Here is a 25146-nt window from a genome sequence, read left to right on the forward strand (position 1 = left end):
GTGCTGTACGTGGATCTTGGGATGGAGAAAGAAAAATTTAAAAAAAGGAGATGTGACTGATGAAAGGCCAGGCACAGCCAGACAGAAAGGCTGAAGCAGTGTCACTTGGACCTAGTCTCGCTCCCTTCCTCTCTGGTTCTTGCTCTTCCTGAGGACGCACTGGGGAAGCCCCCCATGGGTTGACTCCAGAGGGAGAAAAGGCAGAAGCCTCTGATTCACCCTGGATGGCATTATGGAGTCTTGTGTGTAATGAGGGAATGGCATTTGTGGACTGGCTTAGTCTGGAGATGTGGGTTGTTGTGGATGATATGTTTGTGTCCCCCCCGCCCCCAGAATTCATACCTTGAAACCCTAATTGCCAGTGGGATGGTATTTGGAGACAGGGCCTTTGGGAGGTAATTAGGTCATGAGGGTGGAGCCCTGATGAAGAGATTAGTGCCTTCATAAGAAGAGACGCAAAAGACCTCACGCCTCTTCCCCTTGTGAGGATACAGTAAGAGGGTGGCTGTGTCTTCAAGCCAGGAATCAGGCTGTCCCCAGATGCCATCTCTACTCATCTCTACTAGTGCCTTGATCTTGGACTTTCAGCTTCCAGAACTGTGAGAAATATTTGTTGTTTAAGTCCCCAGTCTGTGCTATTTTTGTTGTAGCAGCCTGAGCTAAGACCCTTAGCATAAGGGCTCAGCCAGACAGGGGGGGTGGTTCCTCAGAGGAAAATTAGGGTACTATTAGCAGGAGCATGAGTGGCCATTAGTCTGCAGAAACATTTTAGTCTCAAAGTCGAGACCACTGGACTCTGTTCTGTGTGTGACACTTTGTAGCCATTTCTTCTCTCTGGCCTTGATTTGTACTTTAGAAGAAGCGTGAATTTGGAACTCTCCAAGGTTTTTGCAGTGCTCATGGGCTGTGACAGAGTTCAGTGCCAGTTTTCCTGGATTCAGGGTCTGACCCAGTGGACTCTCTGGGGACCCATGTTCCTCCCCATCGGCCACCCCCACCCCCCAGTCCTTCCAGCCTTCGCAGAGCTGACTCTTCAGTTATTGTCAGGAGGTCTGCATTTTTCTGCCCTCACCACAACTGATTATCCTCATTCCTATTTCTGCTTTTTTAACTTTCATTTCCTGTTTCTTTTTTTAAAAAAATTATTTATTTTTGGCTGCATTGGGTTTTCATTGCTGTGCGTGGGCTTTCTCTAGTTGTGGCGAGCGGGGGCTACTCTTCGTTGCGGTGCGTGGGCTTCTCATTGCGGTGGCTTCTCTTGTTGCGGAGCACGGGCTCTAGGCTCTTGGGCTTCAGTAGTTGTGGCTTGCAGGCTCTAGAGCGCAGGCTCAGTAGCTGTGGCACATGGGCATAGTTGCTCCGCGGCATGTAGGATCTTCCTGGACCAGGGCTTGAACCCGTGTCGCCTGCATTGGCAGGAGGATTCTTATCCACTGCGCCACCAGGGAAGTCCCCGTTTCCTGTTTCTTCTCCATCCTAACGCTGCCACTTCTCTCCTGGGCCAGACACAGTGGGTTCAGGTTCCAGGTCCATCACTTACTATGTGAGCCACTCACCCTCTGAGCCTGTGTCCTCCTCATCAGCAAAATGGGAATAACACCACCACCTGCCTCTTTGGGTTGAAGGGAGGATGAAGTGAGAAAGTGCATGTGGAGCATTTACAGCAGTGCTTGGTGCCCACAGAGCACTCACATATTCCTAGTATTATCCTTATCATCTCTGTGTAGCTGGGTTGGGGCACTTGCCATTTGCATCACTGCTTAGTGGAAGTTCCAGAAACACTTTAGAAACAACCCTGGATCCAGCACCCTCCCAAATGATTGATGGAGAGATGCTTTCAAGGTGACAGACATTACCGTGTATATTCTGGTATTTGGGACAGGGAGGGATGGCTGGACTGATGCCAGGATGGGCTGGCTAGACTTTCCCAGTGGTTGCCCATCAGCCACAGGCAAGAGCTCAGGCTCTTCCCAACAGCTTCCCCCCCCCGGCTCCACGTTTTGTGGTAGCCTCGTCTCCTGTGAACCTATAAGCTTTAGCCTTGGCAGAGCTCCCTATGTGGGCCCTCCCCACTCCGTCAGACCCCTAGGCTTCCCCCACGCAGCTCCCACTGTGCCAACGTCCCACCCACCTTCCTTCTTCCACTGTCCATTCTCATTCAGGCTCAAGTCTGAGATCAAAGGTCAAGTCTTACTGAACCCAAGGGAAAGCAGATCTGCGTTATTGCGCCCTCATACTTTGTACTTTCTCCATTCTAGCCCCTCACATGTTGTATCGTAATTGTTTGTCTTCCCATCTGTCTACCTGACCACACTGTGAGATCTCCAAGGGAGTGCCTTTCTTACTGACATTGGAATTTCCAGGGCTTTATCATTGCCTAACACACAATAGGTACTCAATTTTTATTAAAGGAATGAATATCCCTCCCTCAGTCCCCCAGATAATGGGTAAGTCACGCACTGAAAAATGTTGGAAGAGCCCGAACAAAAGGGGTATAGATTAGCAGAACCGACCTGCACACATCTCAGCCCCCTGCATCTCACCCCCACCTCCACCAGCACTGTGCGTGGCTGTCTTCACCCTCTCCTGACGCAGTAGGCTTTCCGCCATGTGCCAGATGGAGGAGGCCAGGTTGCTCCTAAACTCTCTGATGGCATATCTCTTTGTTAATCACTGTTTGAAGTGATGTCTGCCCTGAGCCTGGTACTCCTAGGGCGGGACCCTGGGCAGACTGCCTTCTCCAGGTCCCTTCTCACCGCTCAGCCGGTGGTGCCCAGCTCCCGGGGTGGCCCACACCGCACAGGTCCTTCCTTTACACTCTGCTAATGAAATTAATTTCAGCACTTTCGTTTTTCCTTTGATACTTACGGTGCTAGATGAAGCAGCTAAAAATGTGCTGTCTCCCCCATCTCTGGCAAAGGGAAACTTGCAGAAACGGTCTGTAGAAAAATGCAACTCAGAGTTCATGTGCACGTCCAGATTCACACATCCAAGTACAGGCGACGATGCCTTGAAGTGAAGAGATGATGTTTTTGTGTCTAAGAGAAAACCTACAAAACCTCTAAAAGCAAACAGACAAAGAGTGAGCGAAACCTAGAAGCCAGTGATAGTCACTGTCCCAGCTGCCTGACCCTCGCCCAGTTATGCAAAGTCATGTAAACACAGCCAAGTCAAGCATTCGTTTGACAAACATTTTAGGAGTGCTTACTACGTGTTAGGCTCCGTGCAGGCACTGTTGGGAGTTCAGATTGGTCAAGAGACCTTTTCTCCTGGAGCTGAGAAGGGGAGAGAGAAATACGTTAGAAAGCAGGAAAGACTGTAACCCGTGAGGTTTTTTTTGAGTTGTGTGTATAAAGGCAATTAATTAGGGGTTAAGGAGGAGAAACTGATAAGGTCAGGGGTAAAGTACAAGGGTCAGGAGTAGACCAAAAGAAGACCCAGGGTAATTTGCTTAGCATAAGCTATGCTCCAGGAAGCAAAATAAAACTTGCACTCATACCTTCAGTCCCTAGTGTTTATATACCTGTTGGTATATGGGTCTCTGTATTTCTCTATTATCTGCCAGAAGCTTCTTAGGCAGGGTTCACCTTCCGCTCGCTTTATGTGTTACCTGCGCTACGCCACATGACAGCTACTGGTCGACAGCAGTTTGAGGAGCTTCTAACGGCACTAAACTCGCACAGAATGTTCAAAACCGGACCACTAGGGATTCCCTGGCAGCGCAGTGGATAAGAATCCACCTGCCAATGCAGGCGCCACGGATTCGAGCCCTGGTCCGGGAAGATCCCACATGCCGCGGAGCACCTAAGCCCATGCGCCACAACTACTGAGCCTGTGCTCTAGAGCCCGTGAGCCACAACTGCTGAGCCCACATGCCACAACTACTGAAGCCCGCGCGCCTAGAGCCTGTGCTCCGCAACAAGAGAAGCCTGTGCACTGCAATGAAGAGTAGCCCCCGCTCGTCGCAACTAGAGAAAGCCCGCATGCAGCAACAAAGACCCAACGCAGCCAAAAATAAATAAGTAAATTTATAAAAAAAAAAAAAAAAGTCGTCCCATAGACCCATTCAGTGGCAGGGCTGAGACTGATGCCCAGGGCTATGTACATGAATTTTACTGTCCCTTCCATCTTGCTTTGGACCCGGGGGATGGGACGGGTGGTGACCACTGGTCACCAGTGGCAGCATTCTCACCCCCTTGCATGGTTGCTGGTCTCAGATCCCACATGAACAGAAAGCTCACCCTGCCTGGACTGGAGACCACTTGCAGGAAGCTCCTGAGGTCCCCTCACAAAAATAAGTCCCAGCAGCAGCTCTTCAGTTACTTTCAAGCCAATAAATGTGCAGGTGCAGAGAGAAAAACTCCAGGCTCCTGCTCTAAAGAGCTTGCTGCCTACCCTCCTAAAATACCAGTTGTATCTTACTGCTACCGTGAATGCCTTTCATGTAAAATTCCTGAATTCCTCTATTCTGGTCCCCCATTGTATTTCCAAGTATATATTTTAGGGGTCAAGTACTCTGTGTGAAATCTCTTTTCCAATTTATGTTTTACAGTTATGGTCACGCCTCTTTCTCCCCAAGTGATAAAGCTCATCTATTAAAGGAAGCTTTAGGAATGCGAATTTCGGGATTGTTTGACAAGCTACTTCACTGGCTGATGTAGTTCTTTGGGCATCATGGTAAGTACTTGACAAATAATAGTGAACGGTGAGAGGTGGCAGGTCGTGGAGAGAGAGGATGAATCTGATTTCGGTATTGAGAGCCTTCCATAGGTTACCTAATAAAAACGTCTCCTGATCCGAAGGAAGTCAAATTAAGGGAAACTTCATAAAGGAAATTCCTCCAGAAAGTGAAAAGGACCAGCAAGGGGTTGGGAGCAGCATGGGATCCCCCGCCAGGGCCTCTGACCACCAAGAAGGCAGGTGAGCTTGCCCTGAAACCACACAAGGAGCCACTTTCATCCCAGGTAGAAAGGAGTCAGCTGGATAACTGTGTATGTGGGCCAGGGGTCTATGAGAGCCCAGACCCCCGTCCACACTTGACCAAGGACGACCCTCGGGCTCAGGGTGGGAGGTCACACGGTGGGTCCAGAGGCAGCCGGGGTTCACCCTTCGGAGCCTGGCTCCTGACCCCTACACTGCCGCCTCTCGGAGCGGTTTTCTGATTTCTCTGATGGGGCGACAGTTTAGCAGAGGCTAGAGATACAGTAAAGGAACGAGGATGTGGCTCTCTCGGGAGAGGGAAGTGGACAGAGAGAACGTCAAGTGCAAAGGCCCGGGACCAGCAGGGAGGCCAGGTGGCTGGAGACCTGGCGCAGGACACCTTGAGGGAGACGGCCTTAGGGTCTGCGGCAAAGCCACAAGCTCATAGTGAAACTCCAAGGGAACCATTACTGTGATGTGTGCACAAAGGTAGTTGTAACTGCAGAAGATGGGGGAGAGTGGCCCCCGAGATCTCTGCCCCTCATGTAGCCCCCTCCCTTGAATGGGGGCTGACCCGTGACATCCTTCTAGGTGGCAGAACACTGCAAAGAGAAAGGGGTTTTGCAGGTGTAATTAAGGTGCCCAATCAGTTGATTCTGAATTAATCGAAATGAAGATTATCCTGGTCGAGCTTGGCTTAATTAGGGAAAAGCCCTTTGAAGACAGACTTGGCTCTTTGAGGCTAGGAAATTTCTCTGCTGCTGGCCTTGCAGAAGCAAACAGCCAGGCTGTGAACAGCCTCCAGGGACCGGGGGCACCCTCTAGATCCCAGGGCAGCCAACAGCCAACAAGAAGCCAGGACCCTCAGTCATCAGCTGCAAGGAAATGAATCCTGTAAACACCCTGCATGGGCCTGGCAGCGGATTCTCCTCACTGAGACCTCCAGGTAAGAATGCAGCCTGGTCGACCCCTTGATAGCAGCCTTGTGAGACCCTGAGCAGAAGACCAGCTAAGCTGAGCCCAGACTCCTGGCCCACGGAAACTGTGAGATAATTAATGGGCATTGTTTTCAACTGCTAAACCTGTGGTCCTCTTGTGTAGCACAGAAAACTAATACAGTAGGCGGCTGCTAATGTATAGGTGTGCTGTCCACCCCCCGCCCCGCCCCGATTATAAAGGGATGCTGTGTACTTGTTTCTGTCTGTGTAAGTAGAAACTGGTAAATGCGTGGACCAAGGGACAAAGCTAGTGGCGCCCAAAAAGCAGGAAGTGTCCACACTGGTGGTCACTCATGAGAACCAGGAGGGGTCTGCCCCAGCACTCACACACAGAAGCCAGGTAACGGGCAGGCGCAGCAGGGTGTTCCCAGATCCTGCACTCCCCAGGTGTCCTAAAGAGAAAACTTAACCACGAAGATTCAACCCTTCATTTCTGGGAGATGGAATTTTTACATGGCTTTGCTAATGTTAATGCAATACTAATAAGACACACATAACTTTAATAATGCTAACAGGTAAGTCACTAATTCGTAATGACAGGACCAGGTTAGTTGATCAGAAAAACCCAAAGATGGATTACATAATACTGTATTACCAAGCAAGACTTTACAAATGCATCGTTTTAGGGGAGACACAAGGCGGCAAAGAATTAAAACCTACGCGAAGGGTTTGAGCTTTCAAATCTGATCGATGTAGCAAATGGCATTTACTTATAAACAGCAACTTTCAACTGATGGCCTTGGGAAGAGCCGTCTAGATCCAGCCCTATCCAGGAATTACTCCGTCTATAACCAAAATGCCTTAACTCGGCTGATTAGAGATGGTATTCTTCTTCCCTGGGGCCGTCAATCCTGGAAGATTATCAAAGTAAAGATAACTGTAACCCGAAAAAGGTATTTGAAAAAAATAATAAAGGAAATAACGAAGATGTTAGTTAAATCCATGATGTTGATATTTGGAGTAAGAAATTGGTTTTGTAGTCATCACATTAATATAAGCTTTATTTGCTGTCTGAGGTGTTTGCAGTATTCGAAAGAATCAACCATGCCATATTTAAAACTGCAGGTTACATTGTTTAAGAGAATTACTTTAATGTATTTGTAATCGTTGTTTAGATGTGCAAAACAAAGAAAGATGTGTAAAATTTGGTTCATTGGACATGAGAGTTACATTGAGCATTAAACAAAGTGCAGGGAGTGTGGATGCTCCTGGGACAATTGGGAACCCCATCAGCAAGTGAAAGGGATCTGGGTATGGGGTCCCAATTGGGGGACCTGGCCTTCCAACAAGCAGGGACGTATATGGATCAGACAGAGGACAGAGATCATGGGTATCTTAGAGGAGAAGCAAAGATCTCCAAGTGGAAAAAACAAATTACCCAACAAGACAGAACATGTCCCCACGTGGGGAAAAGGCAACCCTAGTCTATTACATATGCATGTAACTGACAGGAAAGATGACAAGATCCACTCCACACCATTCACTAAGATTGCTGGGTGGGGGGCAGCAGGGGGACAGTCAGGTCTCACCGAATGTCAATGCTTGACGTGCCACTGCCCTGTGCAGGGGCCCCAGGCAGCAGCCAGTGCTCAGAGGCAATAACCACACTTGGCTGATGGTCGCTCACTTGGTGCCACGTGCCGTGTCCTGGACCTCTCACAAAGATCGGATGAGTACGTGCTATTAATACCTCATTTTACAGTTGAGGAAACTGAGTCACGAGTGGGCTCCTCCTTAGCAGGCTAAGGAGACGGAGTAGCAGACCCCAGACTGCCTGGCCTCCTGGCGCCTGCGTGCTGAGCGTGGAGGCTCTCAGGCATGGCGTGAGGGGCGCCTGGGGAGATGGGAGGCCTGCAGGTGACAGAGGCCAGGACCCGCAGCCCTGAGATGGAAAAGCAGGCTGTGTCGCCTTTAAAAGAAAGACCACACGATTACACCTCCCAACAGGCTACAGGTAGGAAGACAGGAAGGAGACCTGTTTTCACTAAAGGCCACTCCTCCTAAATGAAAGAGGGGTAAGGGTTACATAGTGGGTAGCGCCAAAGACCAAAACTTAGTCTACAGCACCCAGCTCTGCTCGCTGTAAGGATGTGAATTGCAGGTAACAGCTCAGTTTGCCAACGGGTTCCTTGGGCAAGGCGGTTCGTGGTAAGCATCTGGGAACCCTCCCACACAGCACACCTGTTACCGCTTTCCACCTGCAGCAGCTGAAAGTACGGGCAGCCCAGGGAGCACAGGACATGCCCTGGACAGAGTGCACGCCTCCGGGGTCCTCCTGCCAGCTCCCTGCACAGACCCCGGGTACCCCCTCCTCCTGGCGGAGGTGCACGACACCACTCCCCTTTCCTTGGGCCTTTGTCAAAACTGCAGAAGGAACTTGTCCTCAGAAAGTAAAGGGAGGAACCCGCGAAAGCGAACGAACAGTGGCCCCATTTGAGGGGGGCCTGGCTCTTGGAATTTCAGGGGTTATTCATGTCAACATTCCCCACCCCTCCAGTCCCTGCTGACACTTTATAGGGACACGGGAAAAAGCCTGATGCTGGGCCTTTGTCTTTGGTGCCAGTCACATTTTGTCGTCACCTGAGTGGCTCTCCTGCCCCTACAGACCATCAGTTGTGGTTTTCATCAGGGATCCCCTGGGCAGTGCTCTTAAATGGGCTTCTCGCCGAACCCTCCCGGCTCCCAGGGGTTAAATCTGGTGGTGGCACCTCGAGCCTCTTCCTAGAGGCGGGACTCCAGGCTCAGAACCTGAGAATCTTGGATTGTGAGCCAGCATTCTGTCCCCCAAGAGGCCCGGCCCAGCCCAGCTCTCTCGGCCTTCCTGTCCCGCCCCCGTGGCCTTCTCCATCACCCATTCATGTTGGCCCCTGCCCATCTTCTGCTGGAGCGTAAGGGGACTCTTCCTGGCCCCCGTCCTCAGGCTCCCGCCCACCGCCCAGGGGTATCTCACTGAAGCCAGCCATGTCCACCGTGCAGGCAGCAGGTAGGAGCCACCAAACAGGGCTGGAGAGGGGGCCCAGGGTGGGCCTGGCTGGAGGAGGGTATGGAGCAGGTGGGGTGGGACAGAGGGGGCCCTCACGGCAGAGGCGGCCTCTCCTTCCTGAGGACCCCTGCCCTCTGCAGTCTTCCGGGCCACTTGTTTTACAAAGCCAGGGCCCCATGACGACTTGGTTTCTTCTGCTTCCCTCTGCGGCCTACAGGAAAACTGAGTTATGTGGCAGAATAGACTAATGACCGAGAGAGCAGGAGACCAAGACTCTCCCAGGCCCTGCAGGGCCCCTTAAAAATCACTCACGATGAGGGGAGGTGGTTGGGTGACCCACAGAGGTCCCGCCTTGACCTAAGGAAGTGACCTCTCCCCTCAGCTTGGGAGTGGTCATTTGCTTGCCCCCAAACAAAGAAGATGCCTGGTTGTCACCAAATTCAGTGCTCTGGTAAATGGTAACAAGTCCACTTGGCGGCAGATTTCAAAGGGAAGTACTTTCTGTAAATCTGAGTAACTTTCACTGATGCCTGGCAGAGGGTAGAAAACTTGAGCAGTCCATCATTTTGCCTGAATGACACTTTGTAATCACAGAAAACACCGAGTGAGTCCCAAAGAGCAGTCATCATCTTAACGAGTGTCTCCCCTACTATCTGGGCACTCTTGATTTTATAAAACCAGGAATGGCCTTCTGGAATGGTCCAGACCTATTTCTAGCCTGAAGCGGGGGCAGGGGTGGGGTGGGGGACACACCTCACAGTCTCTGGGCCGGAGCTCAGTCTGGAGGCAGAAGGACCTAGGTTTGAACCCTCACCTGGGCAAGTGACCCTGAGTTCCATTAGACGTTCATTGAGCACCTACTACGTTCCAGGCACTGGGGATGCAGAGATAAGATACAAGGGGTTCAGTGGACCCAGCTCAGTGGGGAGGTGGCCTCTTTCCTCCAAGTTGGGGGTGATACCCGAGTATCACGGCCTTGATAGGAAGTATGAGTCCCCACAGTGTCCAACGCATAGCAGGAGCAGGATACACGTTGGTTTCTCTCTCGAAGTTCCATTTAGAATTGGCGATTCTGTCATTCTGGAAGGTGATGGGGTAAAACTGCCCCCCACAGAAGAGACGTTGTATTTCTGAAAGGATGGTGGATATCTTCGTGTAAGAAAGCCCAGCTCCCAGAGGTGAAGTGACTTGTCCAAGTCACACAGGGAGTTTGTAGAACCATCAGGATGGGGACCACATGCCTCCTCAGCATCCAAATGTGGCTGAAGTTTTCTTGGACTCCCCCTGCCCTCAGTCAAGAAGTCCTGGAGAAGCACCCTGTTCTGTTACTCTGAATGTGGCAGATGTAAAAGGCGTTCAGTTCATCTTGCGTGTGGTTGCCATAAATGTGTGGACTTCTGTGTTTTAGCTCATCGTTAGTCCAGATACATCACTGACATCTATTGATACTGCAGTGTTTTCAGAGGTTTTGAGTACAGCTGCTTGGTAACTTATTTAGCTGGAAACTTTCTATTCAGAACTTACTCTCTGTTCCTGCGAGAATTGCTAGAAAATGTTGACTTAAAGAGATGCTTCTGTGTTTCATTGCACAAGTAAGTGTGTTCTGCTGAGCAGGATTATGCAGTGAGGACCACCTCTTAGAGACTGAAGGGCGTAGTATGGATTTAAATATAGTAATACATCCAAGCAGACCTCGGAGGTATTTTGGGTTTGGTTCCAGACCACCGCAATAAAGCGGGTCACACAATTTTTTCTTTTCCCAGTGCATAGAAAAGTTATGTTTACAGCACACTGTAGTCTGTTAAGTGTGCAATAGCATTAGGTCTAAAAAAAAATGTGCATACCTTAATTTAAAAATAATTTATTGTTAAAAAATACTAATCCTCATCTTAGCCTTCGGTGAGTCGCAGTAGTAACATAAAGATCGCTGATCATAGATCACCATCACAAAGATAATAATAATGAAAAAGCTTGAAATATTGGGACAATTACCAAAATATGCCACGGAGACATGAAGTGAGCAAATGCTGTTGGAAGAGTGGCGCCAACAGACTTCCCGCGGGCCTTCAACTTGTAAAAAATGCAGGTCTGCAAAGTGCCGTAAAGCAAAGTGCACTAAAACGAGGTCTGCCCGTGTATTGTACTTGTGATAAGACTGACCTCGTGATTTGCATGAAATTGTCATTTGTGTTGTGTAAAAGCATCTGTGCTTAATTTCTAAAATATTTAGAAAGATATTCCTGGTAGAACTGTAAGGCTTGCCATCAAACGGAAACCTCGGTGTTCATCTAAGATAAACATTTAGCAAATATTTGGCAAGGGCTTTCTCCAAGCCAGGCACTTGTAATCAGTTACAGCCTTGAATTTGGAAATGATATTTGCTTCCTTTTTTTAAATTTTACTTTATTTTTGCCACAATCCCAACCACGTGAGGTGCTAGCTTCTCAGATGCGCAAGCAGCACACGTGACGGGTTATCAGCACTTCTCAAAGCCTGCCAGAAAGGGTGTAGTCCCGGTTTTGGTTTCCTTTGGCTATATCTGAGGACAGTCCTTGGTGACAGTCAAGGTCTGGAGGACAGTGGCACCTTCCCTGGCCCCCTGGCCAGGGGCCAGCATGTCCCCTACCCGACAAGGTCCCCTGCTGAGTGCTCCCAGCGAAAACATGTACGGATAGCAGTTAAAATCATATTCTCACTTCTATGGAACTGGCAATGCTAAAAAATTCTTTTGTTAATGTATGCATGATATAAAAGTGGATTGGGAGCAGAATTTCAGAGACCTGAAAAATAGGCACAGAGGAAGGTATGTTTCCAAGCCTTCTTCAAGAAGAAAGTGTTTCTGTTAAAATCAGCACACAGTGGCTGGCTTTCCTCTCATGCATTTGTCATGGAGGCCACGTGCTGGGATCGTTAGGGTCACCTGTGCTGGATCAGGGATCCAGAGATCCACTTTCTGTGGCTGGGAGACGGCGGAAAGGTCACGGAAACTCTGTGTGCCTGGGTTTCCTCGTCAAGCGATTGGGGGATGTTGGTGCCTACTTCTCAGGATGGCCCCAAGGATGAGCTGAGATAGGAAGTAGCTTGGAGGTGAGGTTACTCCTGGAGGCTGGCCTTGCTTCCTGTTTCATACAGAAAACAAGCAATCAGAAGCGAGCGTCCCCTCCCGCCTCCTGCCCACCTGTCCGAGTGCCCACGTGCTCAACCTTCTCCCGCTTCTGTGGGTGGCTCGTCTGGGACTCTGCCAGGGACCCCACACCCTTTTTCCTCCTCCCCCCCTTTCTCCCACACCCCCCTCCTCTGCATCCAATTGTTCCCCCCAACTTACAAACTGTGCTGTTACTTCCCCTTTCCCTTAAAACACCAGCAAACTGGCAAACACACAAAAGCTGGTCCCTCCGGCCTCCTCACGGCTGGCTCTCCGACCTCCTTCCAGACTGCCCACCTACTGGCTCAGCCTCTCTGAACAGCAAAGTAAAATCGCACACCACTCACTGCACCGCCTTGCCTGCCTCACTCCCTATGCCCCTGACCTGCTCATTCTGTACCCCCCACCCCGCCCACCCGCTGACTTTGCAGCACCGGCCCCAACCCATTGGAGTGTCAGCTCCACAAGGCAGGATGTTGCCAGTTTTGTTGCCTCCTGGGGCAGAGTGTCTGCTCCAAAATACTTGTGGGTGAACTGCCACTGAGACGGCGCAGGTCTTTATCTGAAGGCTAGTGCTTCACGGATGCGTACACTCGCCTTTGGTTAGGTGTCGCTTCAGGATGTGCACATTCCGAGTCCACCCGGGCCCCTCAGCCTCCCCACCCGCCCCGTCCCCTCCTGTTGGCTCCTCCTGATCCACATCCAGGTCTTGGCACCACTGTCACCTGAGCCCGAGAGCCGAGCGTCCTGAGTCTCCCATATCCAGCCAGGCGGTCGCCAGGCCTTAGCGGGCTTTCCACCTCACGCACCTGGCCTCTCCTCCCCGTCCCTGCAGCTGTCCCTCCTCGTTGATCCCCCTGCACCTCTCACCCTTCACGCTGCTGCCAAAGTCATTTTTCTAATAGATCTGATGCTCCTACTTCTCTGTTTCAACTCCCAGCGGTTCAGCCCCCTCCCAGGGCTCCGGCCGCACCAGGTGACCTAGAGTCTCAGCAGGTAGTGAGCTGATGCTCTCTGGGACCGCAGTTCACTCTGCCTGGAATGCTCGTCCCCTGGTCCCTCGGGACCAGTCACTGCTGGCCATACTTTCAGGTGGGGCACTCCCGGGGCACCCAGGGTTCACGGGCACCTCTAACTCTCCCCCCTCAAGCCTCGCTTGCTGCACTGCTGTAGTGAGGCTCCCTACTGGACCGCTCCTTTTCCATGGCCAGTTATCTTTGTTCCCCTCAGGCCTTGCTTGGGGGAAGCTTGGAGAGCCGGTCACCCTCGGCTCAGTGAAGGAATGACAGGGAGGGGCCTGCTGTCATTCACTGAGACGGATTTCCAAGCTGGGGGGCACTGCTGGGGGCGAAAATCTATTACTGGAAGAGAAGGGAGCCTGTGGCTATGGATTCTTCGGAGTTTGACCTGTGAACACAGACACGTGGGGAAGGGAAAATTAACCTTGAAATTGAAGAGACATTTGCCAACTTGAGTCTGATAGGAAAGGCTGAGGGGTAGGCGGGGAAGGATGGGGGCCCCGCAGGAGTGTCCACAGCTGACGAATCTTAGGAGGCCTGCCCCGAACCCACTTTTCCGCACTCCTTGGTGAGGCTTGGGCTTGCGCCTCAGATTTCCCTAGGGCACGGGGGGGGGGGCGGTCTTGATTTTGGCTGCTCTCACCCTATGGTTGGTCACAGCTCACAGCTGCCCCTTGGAGTGCAGGGCTTCCCAACCGTAGCCAGGACCTCTGCTGGCCGGAAGTCCTTGGCCACTCGGGGCCAGCCTCCATTCTGTACCTGGCTCTTCCCCCCAGTGCCAGCCAGGCCCTTACCCGGCCTCCCCTCCTCCCTTCCCACTGGATTGTTGGGCTACACTTGCGATAAAGAATCTCGATGGTCTCTTAAGAAAAGTTGAAAATGAGGCGGGGTCTGAGAGTTGTCCCTGAGCTAGATCAAAGTGCGGGTCACGTGAGAAAGGCTGGGAAACCCCAAACGCTGCAAAAGGCCCGGGAGGGGTGCAGGGGGAGCTACAGGGTGTCAGGGCCTGAAGCTCACACATCTGTTTGTTTAAAGTTTTATTACAAAACCATTAAGCTCTTAGCATGTGACATAGTGCTTCCGTGAGGGCGTGGGACTTAGCGGCCTTGGCGGTCCAGACTAGGTCACTCCCCTCTTCTGAGCCGTCTCCGGACTGTGGACCAGGGGTCAGTACTTCCTTGGGTTGCCGTGAAGATTACCGAACCGAGGAGCAACAGTGGGACAGAACCTGCCACACAGCGGTGCCCGATATTTAGGGTTTGTCCCCAACAGGGGAGTTAATTTGTAATCAGTGGCCACAACCCCTATAAATTACCGAATTTAGTTTGTCAAAAAGAAAACCGCGGAATTGAACACCAGCTGAGCACGAGCAGGCACGATTCACAGGGTCGCTCAGAATGCGGAGGCCCCGGCCCCTCTGCCCGGGGCGTGACAACCAGGGGGCAGCCTGGGGACTCGCCCCGCCTAGCACCTCCTCCGGGCCGCCCCTGCCCCCCAGGCCTCAGCCCTCCTCAGTGGTGGGTGGGCTCGGGCCTGGGCTCGGGCCCCCGAGGCCCAGCGGGCCAGGAGCGCCGGGAGGGACGGGTCGACAGGCCATAAGGTCACGCCCCTAGTGCGGCGTCTCTGGGTCGGCGTGGGGGCGGGGTCTTTCCTCGCGGTGTGAGGTCTGGGGCTGCGGATGTCGGGACGCCCGGACTGGAGGCCCGCGGGGCGGCTGAGAGCGGGCGCGGCTCCTTTAAGACGCCGCCGGCCCCGCCCCGCTCCACCCCCCCGCGGGAGCCGCGCCACGTGATCCGGGTCTTGTGACCGGCGGGGGGAGGCGCGGGGGGAAGCCCGCGGCACCCGCCTCCAGGGGGCCCAGCCCCGCCGCCGCCGCCGCCCGCGAAGAGCGGGTCCCGCCGCCGGGCGTCCGGGCGTCCCCGCGAGTCCGAGTAGGAGCCGAGTCAGAGCGCCAGCGGGAGCCGGGCCGGGCGCGGTGGGCGCCGCCCGCCATGGACCACAAGCCCCTGCTGCAGGAGCGGCCGCCCGCCTACAACCTGGAGGCCGGCCAGGGCGACTTCGCGTGCGGCCCGCACGGCTACGGCGCCATCCCCGCCGCCGCCGCCCCGCCGCCGCCCTACCCCTACCTCGTCACAGGTGGGCCCGGGGCCCGGGGGGCGGGGTGGGGGTCGGCCCGGGACCGGGGCTGGCCGAGCGGGCGGGGCCCGGGGCCCCGGGAGCAAACTTTGGGCGGAGTTCTGTGGCGACCTTTAACCCCGAAACCAACTTTTCTCCGGACGCGGCTGCGGCGGGGGCGCGGCCGAGGGGAGACCCGGTGGCGGGCAGTCTCCGCTCCGCGAACCTGATGTCGGGACCCCGAGTCTGGGTGCTGCCTGAGGGCCCTCAGCCCACCTGCGCGGTCGCGCGCGCCCGGCTCGCCCTTCCCGGGAAGCATCACCATCTCCTTGCAAATTAACTTTATTAATGAGATGCTGTCTGCAAGTTAGCACCTGATAAAGCCCATAGTAGGCACTTAGTGGACGCTGTTGTTGTCTTGATTTTGAAAAGGATGCGAGTTTTTGGTGGGGAGAGGGGAAGGGCTGGAGAAGTAGACCTCTGACTCCCCGCGTTTTCCTGCCTGCCCCCTTCTGATGTGCTTTCCTGCCCACAGGGTTACCCACGCACCACCCCAGGGTCTACAACATCCACAGTCGAAATGTCACCCGGTACCCTGCCAATTCCATCGTTGTCGTTGGAGGCTGCCCTGTCTGCAGGTATGTTACGGGGCTGGGGGCCCCAGAAACCTCTAAGAACACACTTACTGAAACTCATAAAGGCAGGGTCGTTTGGAGACACGGTCAGTCTTGGGACAGGCTGCTCACTGGGGCATGGGAGAGAGTGGGTTCAGTGGTCCTTGGGTCCATGCACCTTTCATGGGGCAGAGGGGGCTGGGTTCTCTTTCCTAGGGGAGTTGCATGCTTTGGGGGCCACTGAGTCCCAAGTGGGTGGGATGAAGAAATGGTAGCAGTTAGACTGGCAGCCTCTCATCCCCGGTTCTGGGAGCTGCAAGTTTGCTGTGCGGTTGATTCTTGAAGGTGGTAGAAGGTTCTCTTCTCGCGGGAGGGTCAGTTTGAAGTGCGTGGGCAGGAGAGACCGACTCAGGTGGCCCGTGTTAGAGGAGCTGGAAGGCCAGGGGGCCAGGGGAGCAGGCGGTGTCAGGGCTGCTTCATGCCATCAGGGCCCTTACCTGCATAAGGGCAGCAACGCCGAGGTTCTTTGGGGTGGGAGCGATATTTCAGATTCTCAACCTTGAACCTCTAGAATTTTCTGTTTTTGTAGGGCCTGAGAGGCAGCTGTTAGATGCTTGTTCTGTGTGGGTCCTGAGGATTCAAATTCAGATAAGACTTGGTCCTTGCCCTTGGTGGATTCGACTGCATGGACAGTTTAGAAAGTCAGGGCAGACTTGGCAAGGACGGGGTGTTCAGCCTGGGTGGAGAGGCGGGTGGCGGAGGAAGTTGGAGTTCGTGAGATGGAACTGAGAAGCCCTGGTTTACACTTAGGCTTAATTTCAAAAGTGTATCAGGGACACCCAGAGTGGAGTCGAAGGGAAGTTAACAGTTTGAGTCACAAGGGTCAATTGTGTGGGGAGACAAGGGCCTGGGAAGAGGGGGGACGTCTGGAAGTGAGGGCAGGAGGCTGGACCCCCGGAACCAACCGTGAGTTTCCTAAAGGGGCTGTGGGCAGGGGAGAGCCCTCTGGGTTGCGTGCCGGCCAGGTGGATCTTGATTTGCAAACCCTAAGCAGGTGTCTCTTGGGACACATCTGGTGATACTCTAGCCTTTGGAGAATGTGAAGGGGGAGGGGAGACAGCTGGCCGCCTCCGGAGAGGAGCTCTCTGCACCCTGCACCGGGCACCTGTAGGCGGCAGAGTTCTTGGGGTTGGGGGCATATGGGTGGGCTTGGAGATGGGGGCATGGCCTGGGAGGCTGGTCCCTTGTGGAGAGAGCCATTGGGAATCCTTTTGGAAAGTTGCACAGAGAGGTGGGCGACGGGAAACCCGCTGTGCTTGCCTTTGAGGCTGGTTCCGGGTGCCCAGAGCCTTGCTGTGTGCACGCCCTTCTGTCCCCAAGGAGCCTAGCTGGGCGATTCCAAAGGCCTGTTTCCGGGCGGGAGGGGTTCCGAGCGATATCCTAAGTGTAAGGAGGGGTTTCAGGCTGGCAGCTGAGGAGGCGCCGCACCTGGAGCAGAGCCCTCTGGCTGGGGTTTCAGCGTCTCCCCGCAGGGCCCAGCCTGCCAGACGAGCTGGGCTCCGATCCTGGCCTTGCCAGCTGCCAGCTGGGCCCGTTTCCCCATCTGGGAGATGGGGTGTCTGATAGGATGGTCCAAGGCTCTTGCTGGCTCAAGGCCCTGAGCGTGGAGGAGGGGAGACCAGCAGTGGGGTTTACCGGGCACGGATCCCCCAGGGTTGTGGGCTTCCAGGCTGCTGCAGGATGGGGAGCATTTCCCCTGATTGCTCTCTTTCCCTGGGGTGGGGGCTGTCACAGCGGAGGCCCCGGCTTCTGCTCTCAGCCCCCAACGTGCAGAATGTGGGTCACCGTCTCTCTGCTCTTCTGAGGAGGGGTCTGGGCTCAGGGCTGCTCGAAGGCTGAGGGTGGGCGCCTGCACCCGGGATCGTTTCTTCCCTTTTGTCGGATCGCCGGCCTCTGGGTGGTGGGCGCAACGACGGGGAGCAGGTGCTCTGAGAACAAGTCTGGGGCCCGGGTGGGGAGCACACACTCTGACTCCCGCCAGGACGTGTCCTCCGTGGGCCCTTCTGTCAGCTTGAGGACAGATGCCGGCGGTTAGGGCCCTCCCGGCGCTTGGGCTCTTACACAGGGGTGTCCCGGCCCCCTGCCTGCAGTGCCCTCTGCTGCCGAAGAGTGGGCTGGGGGCCCGGGGAGGTGGGCAGCAGGAAGCAGGGGAAGGCCGGGTGCTTCCAAGGAAGCTCCGCGGTGGTTTGGGGAGAGGGTGCCTAGTCCCTGGGGACAGCCCGTGTGGCTGCTGTCCGGCGTCATAGGGTTGGGAGACAAGCGGCTTCTCATGTGACCACACTTCCTTCCTTCCCAGCCAGCCCGCCAGGCTCCGTCCCTCCCTGGGAGCTTGGCAGGAGTTTGCCGAAGTCACACGTCTGTGATTCCCTCTGAGTGAGGCCTGGCGTCAGAGGCCTGTGCCACTTGTCACTTTGCCACCGTCTGAGCTTTCCCTTAAGCAGCCTGACCCCATCTTCCCTTTTTAGCCACTATGAGAGCATTTCTTTCTACCCCTGCAGACTGAGCATGCGCCTCACCCCACCCCTGCCCGCCCGCGACCCCTGTGGACCAGCCTTGGCTGGTGGGGCTTCGGCCAGGCCTCGGGCCTCTCTGAAGCTGTCCTTCTCTGGGGCGTGGGCTGTCCCTGGATGAGGCCACTTCGGGTCTGGGGGCCCGGGGCTGCAGTGGGAGGGCCTGTGCAGAGGGCGCTGGGCAGCGCGGGTCGGAGGCTGGAAGGCGCGTCGAGGCGCGGGGCCTGGCTGCACCTGGCTTCCTGCTGGGCGTCGCTGGGCGTTCGGTCTTGGGGGTGACCAAAGAGGTAGGAGGGAATCCAGGAACGGCTGGGGTCTTGGAAGCCAAGACAGGGGCTCAAGGAATAGCTGTGGAGGTCAGATGCTGCGCAGAGGTCAGGACAGTGATGAGACCAGGGCTCCGGCCCCGAGCACTGATGAGCCGGTCCCGGCTCCCGGGCTGCCGCGGGCAGGCCGTGCCGACCGTGGGGGCCTGGGAGCGCTCGGGGCCTCTCCGTCCAGATGTGCTTGGACTGAGCTTGGGGTCTGGGGAGCCCCCGGAGCCCCAGGCAGGCCTTCCCACCTTGCAGGCCTCCTGCAGCATTTGTTCTGCTTGGGGAGGCTCTGGGCTACCCGGCCGCAGGCTTGCTCAGAAGCGCCCCTGGAGTGGCCGGCGGCTCCCCGTCCCTGTGGGACCGTGGGACAGCTGGGGGCGAGGTATGACCTGGTCTCTGGAGGGGGCTGGCCAGGTGCTATGGGGCATCATGCCCCGCCCCTTGCCTGTCTGCAGGCTCATGGCCACCGGCACGAAGCCCTCTGCTCCCCTCTCTCGGCTTGTCTGGGGTTGTTCTGCGGCAGATCCTGACCTGAGGCCACCTTGTGCTGGGAGCAGTGGTGGCACTAACTGGGGGGGGGGGGGGCGGGCGGGGGTGCTCAGAGGGTAGGGAGGCCCTGGGCTGGGGTCTGGATTGTTCCCGGCCAGGCCACTCGCTGCCTGAACAAGGCTCCGGGCTCCAGCTTCGTGTAAGGGGGACGCGATGGGACGGGGAGGACGCTGTGAGGAAACGGGGGGTGGTGAGGATGGGATGGGACATGTGGGTTGCAGGGTCTCCACTGCGCTCGTCCTGGGGCCCCACCCAGCCCAGCTCCCTGAGCAGATGGGTGTCAGTGGAATCGAGTGACCACTCTCCCCATAAGGTCAGAGTCCGTTAAGGAAGTGTTTTCAGAATCAGTTCCCAGATTTCTCCAGTTTCTATATCCTCCCCACCCCCATTGTTCAGGAATGGGGGAGGGGCCTTTTAACCACAGCTGGAGCCGCTTGGATTCTGAGCCAATGGATGAAGAGGTGAAACTCACTTTGAAACGGTGAGGGCTTTTGAGGGGCTTGGAGAGAAAGAGAGGTCACGCCACTTAGGAGAGGCTGGCAGGACGGGCAGGGGGTCTCCTCCCTCCTACGTGGTCCCAGAGGGACAGGTTTGCTCTGCAGCCTGCTGTTGCTGCGTCAGGACTGGCCTAGAGACCAGATTGTGTTCTCAGTTCAGAAGATTTTGGATGTTTAAAAACAGTAAATCATGCCAGCACTGCTTTTGAGGTTTGGGCAGTACCCATGGTCAAATGTTAACATTTCTGCAGCAAGACACAAATATTCCCATTAAGGGGACGCATTAAGACTATAAAAGGCCACATGTCAGTTCAGGTCACATGTGGCTGCCAGCTGGGTTCGTTACAAACTTATAAAGAAGTTCTGCGTTCAGAGCTTTTGGCATTTGCAATTGTGGGTAAGAGGTGTGGACTGCGGGTAGCAGGTCCCTTGGGCTGGGAAGCCACGTTGGCGGGTCGGGCCGTGGTTCTCCGTGGAAGGTCTGAGTGTGGAGCAGACTTGCTGGCAGGGCCCGGATTCTGCCCACCTCCCTGGCTGCTGAAGGGAAACGGCCTGGCTCTGCCGCCTTCTTGGGGTGGGCTGGAGGTGAACCGGGGAGAGGGCGTGGGGTTTCTCCCCATCAAACCCGGACTCCTGACTGAGGGTGTTGGGAAGGGGAGGCCCAAGCTGCCTGCTCTGCTCTGGCTCGAGGGAGTGATGGATCTGGACAGAAAGCACTGCAGGTTTGTGGAATGAGGGAGTGTGTTCCTCCTGCCTGGGCTGCCAGGGCCTCCCCCGGCTGGTCTGGCTGCTGCTGGAAAGCTGTGCTCACGTGGGGCCAGTCCACTGGCCTCATGGTGGGGAGGGCCCGGATGAGAGTGACTGGCCCTCCTGGGCTTCCTCCAGCTTTAGACAGTGTCGACCAGGGTCTGGGGTCTGGGTGGAGAATTAGGGAAGCAGCAGATGGGGGGCTGTTGCTGTTTGACCCCCGACCCCAGAGGACAGGAACGAGTCGCAGACGGGCCAGTTCACGCGGACGCGGGCACCAGGCAGCACAGGGCAAGCCCTGCCCCTCCACTGTGGGGAGACGGCCGCCACTTGGAGGGCTTCTCCAGCTAGGGGGCGCAGGGTGCCCTCCAGGGCACCAAGGGGAGCAGGGCGGGACCCCACCTGGGCCCAGCCTCCTCCTGGGATCTCCTGGAGCCTTTGAGTGGACACACTGGGTTCTACGCTCTGCCTCTGAACAGCTTTGATCCTTAGGTGAGATAGTACAGAGCATCTGGTAGTCACTGTCCTCGGGCCCCATTGGCCCCTGGAGGGGACACGAGGCACCCTGGTGACTCAGAAGGTTCTCAGCTGGTGCAGGTGACCCAGCTGTGAGGCCTAGTTCAACTCTGTCCTGTGCTTCTCCTCCCTTGGACATTCTAACCGAACGTACAAACCGGTTTGAGTCTGGGGATTTCAGCTGTAGGTGGAACCTGGTTCGGTACCTGGAGGAAGCAGGGAGATGGGGCCATGGCTCCCCGAGTGGTCCCCGGCTGCCTGGCCGCCCCCAGTTATTCTCAGGTGGCCTGATGAGTACCAGTAGGTGTAGGAGCTGCTGGCAGCGACTGCACAGAGCAGGCGTGTTCCGGGCCCGGGGCAGCCTGTCACGGCCTCCTTTGTGTGGAGCCACAGGTGGTGGCTCAGGGCCTTCTGGAAGCCCCCGCTCCCTACTTCGGCCGCGTGGCCTCAGGTGCTCGCTCTCTCAGCAGGTTCTTCTGCCACCTGGTCTGAGAGGGCCTCGAAGCTGGGGCAGGTGGGGTCTGGACGGGCACGGGACACGGCGTGGTGACCTGACAGCCTGTGTTATACTGTCTGGGCCAGAAATGGCGGCCCTGCTGACAGATGCTGGCCAGCTCATGCGCTTTCCCTTGGGGCGGGCCTGGCCTGTGGGCGGCGTCCGTGAGTCTGGGCTCAGCAGGTGTCTCTGCTGCAGGGCTGCTCAGAACCTTTCCTCAACTAACTCGGGGCGTGAGGCAGGTCCCCAACACTCCCCGCCCTTGGTCTCTCTGCAGAGCTCCCAGGGCTCCCGCTGGCCAGGCCCGCTGGGAGGTGCTGCGGGAGTGGAGTGTCTCCCGCGCGCTCTCCTCCGGGGCAGGGCTTGGAGTCGGAGTCCCGGCTGAGCTGCCCCTCGCTGGGCCCCCGCAGCTGTTTGCCCGCCCCCCCCCCCCCCCGCCCACGCTTGTTGGTTGGGCCGAACCTTCCTCCTCTCCACACAGGCGGCCAGAGGAGGGTTGTGGGCATAAAGGATCCTTACCATGTTTGAGGACGGTAAGTGGCTTCAGGAAGCCCAAGGACCTTGGTGTGTGCGTGGGGGGATGGGCTGGGGGCCCGAGGGCGGGGCACTGGTTCTGCGCTGCAGCTGGGGCGGGGCTGGGCCTGTGGGGCCGGAGAGAAACGCTTCTGGGGGGCGGGCATCATTGTGCGTCCCGGAGGAGCTGAGCACAGGGCTCCTGCTCCCCCGCTTCGGGGCCTTTGAAAAGGACCCGAGACCCGGGGTGGTGCCCTCGTGGGCACACGGTGGGGGGATGGCCCCTAGCGGTCCGAGGGATTATGTACGGTGCACATTGAAGGTTATCGTGACTTTTTCCAAAGAGGAAGCTTTGAGATTAAATTTCTCAAGATAAGTGACATTGTGTGAACATGGTGTGAACATGGCTGATTTTAGTCTTTCACTAAAATCTGCCCCCCCCACCGCCCAAACCGATAAAAATCACACAAAATCCAAACTCTTATCACTATTTTTGGAATTTCCCTGTAGGGAATGGGAAAATAAGTCTAAAACTTTTCAGCGTTGGGAAAAAATATCCTAAAGTGATTTGGGTTTCTTGGTCTTGTTCTTCTCAGAGACGTAAGAATTTTTATAGAAACCAGCATTTGCCTCTTGTTGCTTGTTTTGTAAGAGAAAACATGTGGCAGGTTATATGGCAGCCGGATGTTCTTGCCTTTATCAGTAGGTGCTGGTGCCTCCCAAGCGGCTCTTCTGTCCTCTTCACATTTTCTGTGCAGCAACTGGTGGCAGCTGGCCGTTCCCTCCACGACCGGCGCCCCAGCTCTGGAGGCACCTTGGGGACAGGGGTCCGCTGGGCCGGCAGGCCTGGGGTCTGCGAGGGCCCTAACCCGCGTGCCCCCTCTCTCTCCGCAGGGTCGGGGTTCTGGAGGACTCCTTCACCTTCCTGGGCATCTTCTTGGCCATCGTCTTGTTCCCCTTTGGGTTCATCTGCTGTTTTGCCTTGAGGAAGCGAAGATGCCCCAACTGTGGAGCAAACTTTACTTAAAGGGAACAGCACGCCTGGCTTCCCCACACCCAGCTCTCTTTTTCTAATGTAAATGTCGTGTACAGTAGCTTCATGGGATTCAGCTTCAGGACTGTTTTGTAAAGGGAGGTGGGTGGACTGGGCGCTGGAGCCGAGGGCACAGGGGTCGGGAGTGTGGACGCGCACGGCACTGCTCCCAGGTCAACGACAGCTCAGTAAAGCACTGCTTTTACTTTTCGCAGTCTTCACTTTGAGAAAGGTGAGAAATACTGTTTTAAATAAATGAGATCCATACCATTGTTTACCTGGTTTTGCTTATTCAGTGTTTGCACACTGCCACTTACAGAAATCAAGTTTTGTTACGAAAACTTCAAACATATACAAAATAGAGAAGAGCGTTTACCTCTCCTAACTCAGCTTCAACATTATCCAGTTCACACCGACCTTCTTTTATTCCTCAGTAGGCATTTACAGCTCAAAAAATGTGCTTGTTTTCAAGTTTGTATTATAATAATGAAACCTAATACCTTGACATTTACAGAGCACGCACCCCAGTGCCCAGGACCTAAGGCAAGGCCTCCCGTGCTGTGTGACGCAGGTAAGTGATGGCTATCGTCCCTTCTGTGGAGGTGTAGAGGGTCTGGGTGAGCCAGGCGGGCCTGCAAGTGGCATCTGATAATCCCAGGACCTGTGCCATCCCTGTAACCTAGCCTAACAAACACAGCCAGAAGACCCCCAGCAGCGGAGCTCTGGGGGCCGGGGCCATGGTGTGATACCCCCTGCCCCTTTCCCTTATTAACAAGCTTCTACACCTCACTCCTTCCACACTGTTGAAAATGAAGGGCTTCTGTGAACCCTACTCTTGTCAAACGGTGAGAGGAGCAATGGGCCACGTGACTAATTTGATTGTGTTTTCTTGGCTGGTGGACGGGTCTGCTCTCAAAAGATAAGTGTGCTGCTTGACAGATGCCCTTAGCCTGCGGGTCCTGGGAGCCCTCCCACAGCCCCAGACCCCCACCACCAAGGGGTCATAGTCGACCAGCCAGGAGGAAGACGGGACCAAGAACCCAAAGCGTCACATGCTTACACTGGTTTACCTGCATTTGACCTTGACCAATTTCAAGCTTACAGAAAAATAATATTCACGGCAAAGCCAAAAGCTGTGGTCAGCAACAAGCTCCCCTCCCCTGCCCCCATACAGTGGATGGCCTGCGTGTGAGTTTTCATCACCTCTCTCCACTCCTCCAAATTGGGCGTAGTCCCTGACAGCCAGAGATAAACCCTGCCACTGGCTCCGCCTCGCCTCGCCGCTGCAGAAGCGCAGGTTCCGGGTACGCTGGCGTGGGGCTCAGCCGAGGTGCAGCCTCCCACTACCCTCCCCTGGCTCCCAGAGGTCCTCCTGGCTTCAGCAGCGCTGTTTGCAGTTTCAGCACCTGACTGAAAAGTGGAGAAACTTGCACCCCAAGAGGTTTCAGAGTAAATCAGTGATGGAGGCAGCTTTGGTCAACTAGCTTAGCAAGAGGACCCTGGGTTTCTACATGCGGAGTCCCCAGATGCATGTGTTACCCTGTGAGCCAGGCCCGCATGTAGCATGGCCTGGCATCTTTTCATTGGTATTCCAGTTGGTTACTCAGAACGCCGAATTCAGTACCTCTTAGAAATTATTCAAGTGCTAATATCATGGCTGTGATAGGGGACAGGTGAATTCTCAGTGCCCTAGCGCTGTGTCTAGATCACGAGAACTTGTGGGATGCTTTATCTTGGGTAGGGCTGCATTTGATTTAAGCAAACATTTAAAAGTTTTTAAGTTAAAAAATTAAATTTTATACAATATTCTCATAATTTATATTGCTTAAGATTATTTGCATGCTGGGATGCAAATCTACACAGTGTTTTCTTTAAACATCATAATGCTATTTGAGAGCACATGCTTTATAAAATAAAACTGTGATCTTATTTGCATTCAGGTGCAGAAAGCCAGTCACAGAAGCATCGACTGTCCCTTATTCTGGCTATTAAAAAAAAATTCATAGAATATTTAAAAAAATGATACAATAGGATTGGAACCAAATTTACAGTTCTTGAGCAGAATAGAAAGAAAATACTTGAAATGATTGAGTTGTATCTAAACTATGACGGAGTTA

General features: G+C 54.9%; 1 protein-coding gene across 4 annotated transcripts; it reads left to right on the top strand.

Annotated features, from left to right (window-relative positions):
- Nucleotides 1-14883: 14883 nt before the first annotated feature.
- Nucleotides 14884-24897, top strand: BRI3 (brain protein I3). Of its 4 annotated transcripts, XR_009534621.1 has the most exons (6): nucleotides 14884-15201; nucleotides 15716-15818; nucleotides 21965-22016; nucleotides 22891-23071; nucleotides 23544-23600; nucleotides 24204-24897. XR_009534621.1 is itself a non-coding variant. In XM_060120013.1 (4 exons), the coding sequence occupies exons 1-3, from the start codon at nucleotides 15057-15059 to the stop codon at nucleotides 23021-23023; spliced, it is 381 nt and encodes a 126-aa protein (XP_059975996.1). In that variant the 5' UTR covers nucleotides 14884-15056; the 3' UTR covers nucleotides 23024-23071; nucleotides 23544-23600. The 4 variants fall into 4 exon arrangements, 3 of the variants coding, with proteins under 3 accessions (XP_059975996.1, XP_059975994.1, XP_059975995.1); XM_060120013.1 differs by lacking the exons at nucleotides 21965-22016; nucleotides 24204-24897; XM_060120011.1 differs by lacking the exons at nucleotides 23544-23600; nucleotides 24204-24897 and having other exon boundaries at nucleotides 22891-23304.
- The last annotated feature ends 249 nt before the right edge of the window (nucleotides 24898-25146 follow it).

Source organism: Mesoplodon densirostris, chromosome 16 (genome assembly GCF_025265405.1).
Source record: "Mesoplodon densirostris isolate mMesDen1 chromosome 16, mMesDen1 primary haplotype, whole genome shotgun sequence".
NCBI classification, from domain to species: Eukaryota; Metazoa; Chordata; class Mammalia; order Artiodactyla; family Ziphiidae; genus Mesoplodon; species Mesoplodon densirostris.

What these genes read in the sequence shown, in the direction of transcription:
- BRI3 (XM_060120011.1), top strand. Translation starts at nt 15,057, where the DNA reads ATGGACCACAAGCCCCTGCTGCAGGAGCGGCCGCCCGCCTACAACCTG. An exon ending in CTACCCCTACCTCGTCACAG is followed by an intron (nt 15,202 to 15,715) that starts GTGGGCCCGGGG and finishes TCCTGCCCACAG; the next exon opens with GGTTACCCACGCACCACCCC. An exon ending in CCTTACCATGTTTGAGGACG is followed by an intron (nt 22,017 to 22,890) that starts GTAAGTGGCTTC and finishes CTCTCTCCGCAG; the next exon opens with GGTCGGGGTTCTGGAGGACT.